Source organism: Paramormyrops kingsleyae, chromosome 22, assembly GCF_048594095.1.
Source record: "Paramormyrops kingsleyae isolate MSU_618 chromosome 22, PKINGS_0.4, whole genome shotgun sequence".
Lineage (NCBI taxonomy): Eukaryota > Metazoa > Chordata > Actinopteri > Osteoglossiformes > Mormyridae > Paramormyrops > Paramormyrops kingsleyae.
The window spans coordinates 16865679-16878210 of record NC_132818.1 but is presented as its reverse complement, the minus strand read 5'-3'; the positions used below and the strand labels follow the sequence as shown (position 1 = coordinate 16878210).

The 12532-nt window shown below is 43.3% G+C and overlaps 1 protein-coding gene across 1 annotated transcript; it reads left to right on the top strand.

Moving 5' to 3' along the window:
• Positions 1–1211: 1211 nt before the first annotated feature.
• LOC111849182 (medium-chain acyl-CoA ligase ACSF2, mitochondrial) lies at positions 1212–12446 on the top strand. The gene is made up of 16 exons (XM_072705173.1): positions 1212–1615; positions 2320–2515; positions 3585–3713; positions 3999–4052; positions 4223–4341; positions 4877–5039; positions 5417–5512; positions 5619–5770; positions 7316–7407; positions 9131–9207; positions 10341–10448; positions 10651–10802; positions 10958–11099; positions 11225–11335; positions 11516–11584; positions 11706–12446. Exons 1-16 carry the CDS (start codon positions 1503–1505, stop codon positions 11754–11756), a joined length of 1824 nt encoding a protein of 607 aa, XP_072561274.1. The 5' UTR covers positions 1212–1502; the 3' UTR covers positions 11757–12446.
• The last annotated feature ends 86 nt before the right edge of the window (positions 12447–12532 follow it).

Sequence of the window (12532 nt, the reverse complement as noted above, 5' to 3'; positions counted from 1 at the left end):
TGGGCTATTTAAGTTAATTTCACAAAGTTTCACAAGTGCCAATGTGTACGATACGTGGAGGTTTTTCATGTCCATTGACCACAAACTAAAATGCAGGTTCTGGGTTATTTGGCTTCGCAGCATTTGGGTGCCCTTTTGTTCCACCTATATAAAAAATAATGGATGTTTACTTATATTATTATTTACAGTTTCACCAGTGTTAGTGGGCCCCGTATATGGTTCTGAGTATAAGTATATCACACTTTGGGAAGGAGCTTCAAAATGTTGTATGTGGGACTTTTATTTTGAAACGTTGCGGACCATCAAAAGCCCAAGGCGCGTGTGAATGCGCGACAGGAACTGGATTATTTCGCAATATTACGATTTATTGGATGTAGTAATTGAATAACCAAGGCGTGTACGTAATTTCACAAATATATTCGAACTTGTGAATGTGGAGTTTCCTTGTTTTTTGCATTGTGTTAACAGAATAAATACAAAGAAGATGTGTTCATTTCTCAATGCTGACTTTACTCCAGTCAATTAGGGTCTTTTAAAGATGTATCTAAAGTCCAATGTCCTATACAAGTTGTTTCTTGACTTACAAGTTGACGCTAAATCTATATCGTGTTTACAAACTAAGTCTAAAAATGTAACTTTACCCACAAAGCATTCTGGTGTTTTGGCTTTCGTCGCATTCAATTACTGTTTTAAGCGTCAACAACAAACTCACTGCTGCAGCTTTACAAGGTGATATAACCTTCCTGTACATTCATCGGTAACCCCTTAACCCCAAACTGGTTAAAAATTAGATCTCTATTGGAAAAATATTACAGAAATGAATGAGTTACATCTGATATTTCACTAAGCTTTTCATACTGCACCTTGGCCGAGAAGCATGACGTGGAGGGCATCAAACCCTGGACTCCCTTAAAAATGCTTCCCAGGATTGATGCAATATTTACACATTTGTATAAGCTATTCGCAGCTTCTGCTGTTGAGCATCTCAGTTTTCGGGTTATATTGTATACATACAGCGGCGTAGCTAGAAGTTCTACCACTTTCCCCGCTAAGTTTACAATCTTATGTAGGCTATTTAAGAGCCCCTGCAAAGTGGTGGGCGCCCCGGCTCTACTGCGCCCCTGTACACATATAAAAGCGGTCCCGCGCGTGACGCCAAACATCTGGAATGCCTCAGCCGTCCAATCAGACGCCAAAACGACGGGTTCTGTCTCGTGGCGGTCAGAGGTGAAAACTAACATCAGAGCGCCGCCTGTTTATAAAGGCACATCCGCAAATCGGGCTCGAAAAGTCGTAGATCTGTGCGGAAACTCTTGGAGAAACTAACAACTTCCTTTAAAAAACAGATACATGGCATGCTACATTTCTGCACCGCTTCTGTGACCGCGGTGGATACGAGCGCGTTTTTTTAAATTATTATTATTATTTGCAGAATTCCGCAATTTGCTTACTTTCGCTTTGCACTTGCTATCAATTTAAAGCAAGTTAACTAAACATAGACGATGTCAGCTAGGATTGTGTTTTCACCCCTTAAGTCCAGGATTAATTTTTCTAAGCGTGCAGAATGTTTGTGGGCGCTTTGGAAGTCTGGAAGTCTGTCATATCAAATGTGTCGGTAAGTAAGTGTTGATTAAAACTTTGCTTTGTCGGCTTTGCAAACTCTATTTTTATATGAATGATAAGGATTTCGTATAGGGCTTTACTTTATTTGCTTTCTTAAGGATTAACCTTGGTGTAAGCATGACTATCACAAGTCAACCGAACCATGTAATTTGCGACTTCAATATGGACGTTTATGAATAATCTTATTTGTTTACGTTAGGCTGCTGTATGTATTTACATTTCTGTGGTCTATTCACCGACTTTACATCAGGAAATTACTGGCAAATTCGGACATATCTGCAGGAAAGATGAGGGAAGCTTAGTTAAGTACGCGAAGTTCGCGGTTGCTGAAAATGGTGGGGTGGGGTGGGGTGGGGTCTGGGTGGCCCGAACCGCTGCATAACAATGGAAGAAAAACACACACGCGTTGTAATGGTTTCTAACTTTTCCTATAGTAAATCTTAGTCTTGAATGTCGTTCAGTTGGAGATACATAAGTAGAATTACACACCTAGAGACTCCAGGCATTTATGCAGGGTCCCTGACAAGGAGGGGGGGTGGGGGGGGTGGCGTTTTGGCCACAAAACACTCACTACAATGTGTGGGGCAGGCGGCAGTTTTTCTTTATGAATTTTACACTTAGTGATGGTATGTGACCCTTCACATATCACATGCTTGGAGACTAAGTTAAACCTTTCTGCTCCTACCCCCCTCTCAGGACCCTACATGTGGACACCCCCCCCTGCATACCCACGGTCACCACCAGCTACGTGCATGGCACCTCCACCATCTCCCTCCTCTCCTGCACCGTGCCCCAGGCCCTGCAGGCCACAGTGGACCGCTGGCCGGATCGCGAAGCCGTGGTGTTCATGAAGGATGGCATCCGGAAGACCTTCGCACAATTCCAGCAGGACGTGAGTTTCCAGATCTGTCTGTGTCAGAATTCCATGACCAACTAGTCTACAAGAGTTATATGCATTTTCGTTAGGTTACATTGCAGCTATTTTTACCCCCAAACTGTCCCAAAGATCACTGTGGAGCCAGAAATGTGGCTTTTATTTTTTTTAAGAGTACCAGTAGCTGATTGCAGTCCAAAAACAATATTTTCCTTCTGTGGCTGTATCATGTTCAAAAGAAAATCTTCTATTAAGATGTTTGGGTTGCCTTGTTGAGCTGGGCATGGGGGCATGGGAAATGTCATTGTCTTGACCTCCTCCAATGAACAATGACATGCTACATATTAGGTCACAGATATATACATGCAATGTGCACCTGATCTGTTTTTACTGACATCTCAGTGCATTCCTTGACAAGCAGATGGTGAATAATGACCACACACAATGTATACTGGATTTGCTGGAACAGTCATATTAGACTGGTAATGTGGTGTGCAGTACCTTTCTGAGGCGTGTTGTCATTTCAGAAGAGTTTGTAGTAGCACGTCATAGTAAAAATATTACACTAGGTACACAAGGTAAAATTAGAAAATCAACCCCTACCATGTTGATGTACAGTTAGAATTTAGGTTGATCTCTCTGTCATGTTGTTGAATTGTGATTGGTGTATTGTTCTTACCTGGCAAATATTTACTGATTTGATTATTTCTTGCTTGTCTGATATTGCTCACTCTAGTACATTCCGGGGTGGTGGTGGTGTATGTCAAATCCAGGGGAGGATAATTAGGTTTAGCCTTAAACGATAAGTAACTTTTCAGGAGTGCTTAGGAGAAACTGCATGTATTCAGAGCTTACAGCTGACCAAGTAGATTCCATCATTTGGTCAGTGGGCTGCTCTTTATATTAGGATTTGGGTTGTCTTTAGGGTTAGGGTTGGGGTTAGGATTAGGCATGCCTTTAGTGTTGGAATAGGCTTTAGGATTGCAGATAAGTTTAGGTTTAGAACTTAATACTTTGCTGAACATCAGGACTTGAATCAGCTACCTTACACTCCATAACTATCATGCTACCGCTGCCTGATCGGTAGGTGGACCAGGCAGCTGCTGGCCTACTGGCTCTGGGGCTGAAGAAGGGTGACAAGCTCGGCATGTGGGGGCCGAACATTTACGAGTGGATCCTGTTTCAATTTGCCACAGCGAAGTATGGAGTCGTGCTGGTGAGTTCCCACACTCCTCCAGGACCTGTGCACCTGTGGGTCAAAACACTTTGAATGGAAATTCCACTGTAATAACAAGCTTGGCTGTAATTTAAGTTATTCTGAAAGGCCTGTCAGAACAGCTTCTTCTCTGGTCCTGATATCCTATCTGTAGGAACACTGCCACAGAATGCAGTTGGACATTTATAATCCTCAATAATCAGGTGTCAATAAACAAATGATCCTGAATACAAGAGTCACGCACTCAAACTAGTGCATTTGCACATTCCTGTAATCTCTCTGCAGGTGTCTGTGAACCCAGCCTATCAGCTGCAGGAGGTGGAGTTTGCGCTGAGGAAGGTGAGTGGAGAGACACAGGGTGGGACTGTGGCGATCTTTGGACTCTCTATGAGTTTATGAGAGTCTGGACTTGTAGCAGAACCCCAGCTGAGCACCTAAAAGGCATCGTTTCCAGAAAAGCACCATGAAAATCTCACTAGCTGATGTCACCGGTGGTCCCGTGGCTGCAGGTACAGTGCAACGCAGTGGTGTGCCCGACCCAGTTCAAGACCCAGAAGTACTATGAGATGCTGAAGAAGATCTGCCCGGAGATGGAGACGGCCAGGCAAGGAATCTTCAAGAGTGCCAGGTACTGCACACGGGATGCTGACTCCTCACTCTTCTCACCCTCGTGTCCGAACACACGTGAAACTGTAACACCCCGAATGGAAGAACAAAATTTGAGATGCTGATGCAAACGTCCGTCAATCTTCTGTACTGCTTATTCAGCAGATGGTTGTAGTGGATGATGCAAACACAGCAAAACTAGAAGACAACATGCAAAAGGAAGAGCCAACATTGGCCAGTTGTGACATGCTAACTCCAATAGTAATAACACTGCATTTATGGATAGTACTGTACGTGATCAGGCACATTTACATTTGTTTATTTAGCAGATGCTTTTGTCCAGCGAATGAGGATTGCAGAGCAGGGTCAGACAGTGTCCCTGGAGCAATTAGGTTTAAGGCTCTTGCTCAAAGATCCAATGGTAACATTGTGGGATTTGAACCAACACCCTTCTGGTCCTAACTCGCAGAGCCACATACCTCCGACAGAGACACTGGCAAGCCTGGGTTAGACAGACCATGTATGAATCAACCCCACCACATGATTCATTGTCCCAGGCTGCCGGACATGCGTATGGTGGTGCTGACTGACAGCCGCCAGCCGGGGGCGCTCCACATGGACGACGTCTTTCAGGCAGGGGGCAGTGAGGAGCTGAAGGAGCTGGAGGCCCTGCAGAAGAAGCTGTCCTGCGACGATCCCATCAACATCCAGTTCACATCGGTACCCCTGTTGCCGTAGGAAAAGGGAATCTGTAGGGGCAGGGGGTCCTGGGCGGGTTTATAGAGATAAGATAAACTTTATTGATCCCAGGGGGAATTTTGTGTGCATACAGCAGGTGTGTAAAGTAGTTTTATGAGTAGATAACTGAGTAATCCTAACCTAAGGCATTACAGTTGAAAATTATACCGATTTATTCTTTTCCATAGTCCTGCAAATGTGTACTATGATTAAGAGTGAAGCCCTTATCGTCTTATATATGCATATTTTCTTGTAATTTTGATTTACATTCACAGACATATTCTGCATGAGTATTATACTTTAATGGCTCATCATGCATAGGTTGTTGATTAGTCATGCCTGTGTGTCTCTGTTCACAGGGAACAACCGGGAATCCCAAAGGTGCCACTTTGTCTCACCACAACATTATCAACAACTCCTACTTCATTGGCCGACGCGTGGGGTTTGACTGGCGGGTAGATCTCTTATTTACGTTTACGCCCCCGTGAAGCCCAGTCAAGTTGCACGGAAGCCTCTGGGCCTCCTTTGACCTTTTGACCCCTTGACCCCTTGTCGCCCCAGCCTCAGGTCAGAGTGTGTGTGCCGGTGCCCCTGTACCACACCTTCGGTGCCGTCGGCGGAGGCATGTGCATGGCGGTACATGGGGTGACACTTGTCTTCCCGTCACCTGGGTACGATGGACGCGCCAACCTGGAGGCCATTGAGAAGGAGAGGTGAGCCCAGCAGCTGCTGGCCGGTGTGGACTCAACTGGGGAACTGATGTTGCATTGCCAATATTATCAAGGATCAACGTCAAAGTCAAACTGGCATCTCTGTGGATCACCGTTACTGAGTTTATAGTTGTGTGAGATTCGTTGATGCTTCCATCAGCCATGATTTGTATGGATTTTCTCTATATTTGCTGTATAACTGCTGCCCTACAAAAGCAAAATACAGTAACTACCTGTCTAATCAAAACTGAGTTAAAACAAAAATCGTGTCTCTTAAGACTGTTTCACACCGAATGTGACATATTTGCATGCAAATTTCACAGACCAAACACTTTTATATGAAATAGGATGTCAAATTTTCACAACTGACTGGTTTGCGTACCAAAAAGAGGTCCATACATCGACGACACTAGCAGCAGTGAGAAGTTTTTCTTGATTCTTTTTAACAAAAAAAGTGAAAAGAAAAAGGTGAAGAGTCTGGATACATCCAATTCTAAGAAAATGTCAACACAAGAAGTTACAATGATACTATGACCGTTTCAGACGGTTCTTCAGCATAAGCAAACTTAATATTGAAAACATTACAGCAAAATCATCTATTATCACTCCAAATCCCATTCCAATATTAACTGGATCTTATTGGATTTTGATTGTATACAGATATCAAGCAAAAGTCAAGCAAAAATAAAAACATTAATAGCCATAGTTTAATCCAAGAGGCACATTGTAAGAACTTAGAAAATTGAGAATCCAAAATAACATGAGCAACCAGAACAGATGCAAACAGCTTAAAATATTCCTTGTCAACAAATAATACAGGCTAGTGTTGTAAACCAAATGAAATTATTTTTTTTCTATTCAAAAAGCACAATGAATATTGATGGATTAGGACAATACAACTTTGTCGGACTTGGTATGCAAGCCTTCATAGAAATATGTTTGTTCCAGAATGATGTTCGGTCTTTTCATACAAAAACATTTGGTGTCAAATGGCCTTTAGGTTCTCGTGACAAAATATCTTGCGTGGTTTTGAAGAAAGCAGAGACTGAAAATTACAGTAACTACAATATCCACATTTAAGAATGACCAGATAACCCATGTTAGGGAGGATACTTTCAGCTAGGGCTGGATTTTTTAACCACCATTTCATTTAAAAGGACCTGAATTTCATTTAAGCATTGAGTTCTTGCTGTGTGCTGATTGGTCAGTCTCCTATAATAATGCATGATGAGTCTTTTAATCAAGGAAACAAACCAGTAAAAGCACAAGAAGAATCAAACTAATTTAAAACTGAAAGCCAAGCCTTTCAGTTTTAAAGTGCTGTAGTTTGTAAAACCTGAAGTAGTTTAAAGTGTCCTGCCTGATATGGAGTATCTGGTCACTCTGTCCACACTAACACAAAGGCAAAACACCCTTTCTTTTTTGTTTCAGTATTAACATAGTTACTGTGTTTTGCCTCAGGGGGGCAGCGTGTTTCTCTGCTATTACTGTATCACTGAATGAATGAATTGTATTCAGTGTGTGACCTGCATCTTGGACCACACCCAGGTGCACCTTCGTTTTCGGCACTCCCACCATGTACATCGACATGCTGGGCCAGTATGACCAGAACAAGTATGACCTGTCATCTCTGGAGGCTGGTGAGAGCCGCAGGGGTGGGGCGTGGGGGCGGGGTGTGGGGGCGGGGCGTGGGGGTGGGGCATGAGGGTGGGAGAGGCGTGTCTCAGAGTCACTTTTCATGTCCTGTTGCGCCGCTTTACAATTTGGCGTAGACAGTGAATGTGAATTTTGCAATCACTGATAGTATGATTAACGATTTAACCCTCGGGGTAGGCTTTTTTCCCGTTGACTTTACGCATCCTAAATGTTGTGGTGGGAACTGAATCCCTCAAAACTTAGTCCTGGTTTTGTTTCAAGTTTTATGACACAAGCATAATACCCCTTGAAAATACCTCCTGGTGGTATTTGGACACGTCTTGAGTGATGAACCCGGGGTCATCACACAGCCTCACCTGGGTGACCCAGCCGGGGGTGATCAGCCCGCGCCTGGTGTCCAAGTGGTGCCGCTACGCCACGGTTCCCCCCTCTGGATCCACAGCCACCGTGAGGCCTTTTTTGCTGCTTCCAGGATGTTCTTGGTGTCCCTTCTGCATTGCAGTCCTGAACCGATTATGGTGGGACTCATGGTATGGAGTCTCTGGTCGATGTTGCCTCTAGAATTTTGTCTATACTCTCATCCAGCTGAAGTCACTCCATCCTATTAGCGGCAGGCTACTTAACCGGCCCCTGTTCCGACTTCCTGCTTTGTGGAGGGACTTGTGGAGGTTCCAGGCACTGTGTGGTGACTCTGGGCCTGGCTCCTCCATCTTCTGGTGCTACTTGGACACGTCTTCACTGATGAACCCAGTTTGTATTTTTTATAACATAAAACCCTAGAAATTTAGTAATATGATTAGTGCTGCCGCCTCCCCTGACGGCATTAAATGCCAGCACATCCAATGACAAATCAGGTCACACCTACACTTGCACATGCATACAAGACTGGTTGAGCGATCAATATCATTATTATTATTACTTTTTAGGGTATGTTATAGATTTAGGAATTGAAATATACATATATAACGGTACGATTACGTGTGTGTATGCTACATATATATAATACCGATTTGTATTAATTATTATTAGTAGCACTGATGTTGTTATAATTCTTGTTGTTTGATGAGTGTTATGTTTCTTATGGTTGTTTGTATTCTGGATTCCCCTATACTTCATCTTTTTTCCATCCCGCCTACATTATTAGTGTTATTATTTCTGTATACCTTTTTTTTTTTTTTTTTTTTCTTTTCTCTCTCCCCATGGTGATTGATGTCTGTTATTGTTACGCTGTTGTTTTTGTACCCCCCCTGTTTTTCTCCTTTTCCACGGTACTGGTGAGTTCGGAGCGGCCACAATCTTTACTCTTGAATGTAATGTAAAATAAAGTTGTCCTCCGAAGAGGGGGGGTGGTGGTGGGCAATAAAAAAAAAAAAAAAAAAAAAAGAAATTTAGTAATATGAAGCAGCTGTATTAGAGGCCACATACTGCTGTCTCAATATATTAAGTACAACCCACTCTCATATTTTTTCCACGTCATATTTTATGGTTCAAAAGATCATTCAAGCATGTGCTTTGTAACCTTACAGTGCCTCTCAGAACTGACCTGCTTAGCTTTTCAGGGAATGTCACTGAGTAGCTTGGTATAGATTTTGAATTTCAGCAGGACAAGGTCACTGTGTGGAAATTACCTGCAGGAAAATCACGCTGCATTGTGCTGACATGTGACTGCGGTTGATGATGACTTGGCCTGACTGTCTGTGTTTATAGGAATAATGGCTGGTTCTCCGTGTCCTGCTGAAGTCATGAAGAAAGCCATGAACATCATGGATATCAAGGAACTGGTGGTGAGCAAGAAAATAACTTTGCCCTTGTAGGGAGGGAATTTGGCAGTTTTGTTGTTCTGTTTAGTTATGGGATGTGTATAATTCCTTTTGTTATTACAGTGTATTCTACGCTATTCTTATTCATGTTTAATAGCATAATAAAGAGACATGATGTGTGTAACAGGGTCAGACCAGGGGCAGTGACATGCCTGTCATTTTCAAACAGTTCTTAAACCCCCCCCCCCCCCCCCCCTCCATTTCCTGCCAAAGGCTATTGGAGCAACTTATTCCTCCATTTAGGTTGTAACTGAGACAACAAGAGTAAACAACCCAGAGAGAGAGGCGTACACTTTATGCTAAAGACAATGGACTAAGGATCGTTTCCCAGTCTTTTGATAAATTTTGTCAGTAGATAATGGAGTAATCATAACCTAAAGGATTATGGTTGAAAATTATACCTGCTTATGGTCCCTCTTAGCAATTTCTCTCAGAGTGCCATAACCGTAATATACATAATTTAATCCTTCATAGAGTAAAAATTTGCTCTGTGAAGTAATATGAGAGGCACAACAGAGGGTTTATGTTATTATTTGATAGAGTCCAAAGGTTTCACAAACGTCAGAAGGTCCTCAAGCAGTTCAGCAGGCCACTACAGTTAAACCATAGCCTGATGCATGACCTCTGTTAGCTGAAGTGATAACATCAGATCTGCAAAAACCCTCAACATATCCAAAACATAACCGATTGAAATGCAGGGTGTTACACAGATACACATAGGGTGTCTTCCAGTCCTGTTGGCATCCGGTCCTTCTAGATGAATATAATTCCCCAATATCAACCTATGAAACATTTTATTAGGCAGACAAAACGGATGTCTACTTGAATCCCTTTGGTCTTGTGTCCCCTCCAGTCCAAAATGAAGGTCAAGGAACAGGAAGGTCTGACCTGTCCAGCAGAGGGCAGTGTTGAGTCAATAGTTGAACAACTCACAATTTAAAGTGACAGACCCGATATTTTTAAAAAGTTAATGAAGAACTTGAGCAACCTTACAAGGTTAATTCATTAATCTTTGATGAACCTGAAATGATGTTTGTGGCAGCAATACAGTGTGTGCACATGTGGTGACATATCACTCCTCATTGTGTGTGTGGCAGATTGCCTACGGCACCACGGAGAACAGCCCTGTGACCTTCATTGGCTTTCCCCGGGACAACATAGAGCTGAAGACTGAGACCGTCGGCTGTGTTGCGCCACATACAGAGGTATGACCAGCTGTGTCTCTTTATCAATTTCCAGTTCAGCCTGCAAAGGATTGTGGGTGTTTTTTTTATTATCAGGCTAGAGTAGTAAGGTCAGGCTGCTTTGACTCCCAGAAGAGCTGCTGATTAGGGGTTACTGTGTGATGCTGGAATTGCCTGCAATGCTGTCAGTGCAAAGGATTGTGGGTGTTTTTCGTTTTATTAGGCCAAAATCATAAACCCCGTGTCTGGGGAGGTCGTACGTCTTGGAGAACCAGGAGAGCTGCTGGTAAGGGGCTATTGTGTGATGCTGGAATACTACAACGATGATGCGAAAACGCAGGAGGCCATCGGGAAGGACCGCTGGTACAGGACCGGGTGAGTAAGGCCAAGAACCACACCGGCCAGCTGGAGCTTCGACCCAGAATTCCTCTGGGCAGAGTGTGACACAGCAAAGCAGCTTTAAATTAACGCTGAGCTGTGCAGCAAACCTGGGTACTTCACGCTAACGCCATGCGTCCCTCCCAACACAGGGACATCGCGAGCATGGACCAGTTCGGGTACTGCCGCATCGAGGGCCGCATGAAGGACATGATCATCCGTGGTGGGGAGAACATCTACCCAGCTGAGATCGAACAGTTTCTGCATAAACACCCCAAAGTGCAGGAGGCACAGGTGAGATGTGTGCCCTGGGGAGTGGGTTAGCATGTTTACATGGAAGATGCTGGGAGCAGCCAATCCAGAAGCAGGTGAGAAAGGCACCGTCACATGGTTGATGATGTCACTGATGTGGGGGGTAGGTGGTTGGGGTGAAGGATGAAAGGATGGGAGAAGAGGTGTGTGCATGCATCAAGCTGAAGGAAGGAGAGGACTGTACCCCAGAAGACATCAAAGCCTACTGCAAGGGTCAGGTGAGAGAGTACCCACAATGCACCTGGTCTTCAATGAGGATTATTCATTATCACCTGTTACGCTGGTGTGAGGTTCCGTAAAGGGAGATATTTATTGGCTTGTACGTTTTTGCCATGTGAGAATACTATGCTTTCGTAGCATGTAAATGTAAATTGATTTACTGTTTTTTATCTCGTCAGATTGCCCATTTTAAGATCCCCCGCTATATAGTGTTTGTTCAGGAATATCCAGTCACAGTCACAGGAAAGGTATGACCATTTTACCCAAATAAGTATTACAATAATAATAGAGTTGTTGCCGTCGGGGATGCCCGGCCATTTTCAGCACTGCACAGGAGGACATATCGCCTTTCTCTGCTTCCTCTTTCAGATTCAGAAGAACAAATTGCGTGCGCAGATGGAGAAGAAGCTGGAGCTGTAAGGCGGGCGGCGAGTCTGAGAGAGAGGTGACTACAGGAGGTGGAGCAGCGGTGCCTCTCGCGCTCTGCAGCTCTGCGTTACGGCAGACGGGGGACGCAGGATCCCCGGAGGGCGTCAAGCCTGCATGCGGAGGGGCGTCCTCAGCCATCATTATATTACAGTACTGTTTAGGCACAGAAAATTACCTCTATAGCTGTGAAAGATTTTATGTGAATATAGTAATGATTCTTATATTTCATACTACGCACACGTACACATTTTTCATGTTACTGACTTCTGCGCCAGAATACTCAAACTTGTTACTTCGGAATTGTTTTTAAAAATGAACGAATTATTAAAACCAATAGATCATGTTTTGATTATTAAAACCAAGATGACCAGTAGCTTTTAAATGTTGTTCAAATTCACTCAGATTCTAGTTTTTATGTTCCATTGTCTCCCCCTGTGGTAATCTGTGGTAATGCATCATTCCTGTCTCATTGCCCGGTTATGGAACCATGTAGTCATGTACGTTACACCTTTATGTTGATAGTTGCTCTGTACATCATGCCAAAGGATAAAGAATGAAATGCTTTTTTTGACAGATATTTTTCTAGTTTTCAAACAAACATACCTCTTGGCTTAATACTGCCTTTGTATTATTATTATGTTGTATGAGAATAACTAATAAAACACTTAATCAATTTAAAAACTTTCAAAGACTACTCGGATTAGTCATCATCAAAATCTTGAAAGTGGGTAGGCCCACAAAAATGAAAGATCACTGCTGTCAGAAAA

What these genes read in the sequence shown, in the direction of transcription:
- LOC111849182 (XM_072705173.1), top strand. Translation starts at nt 1,503, where the DNA reads ATGTCAGCTAGGATTGTGTTTTCACCCCTTAAGTCCAGGATTAATTTT. An exon ending in GGAATCTTCAAGAGTGCCAG is followed by an intron (nt 4,342 to 4,876) that starts GTACTGCACACG and finishes TCATTGTCCCAG; the next exon opens with GCTGCCGGACATGCGTATGG. An exon ending in GCGTGGGGTTTGACTGGCGG is followed by an intron (nt 5,513 to 5,618) that starts GTAGATCTCTTA and finishes TTGTCGCCCCAG; the next exon opens with CCTCAGGTCAGAGTGTGTGT.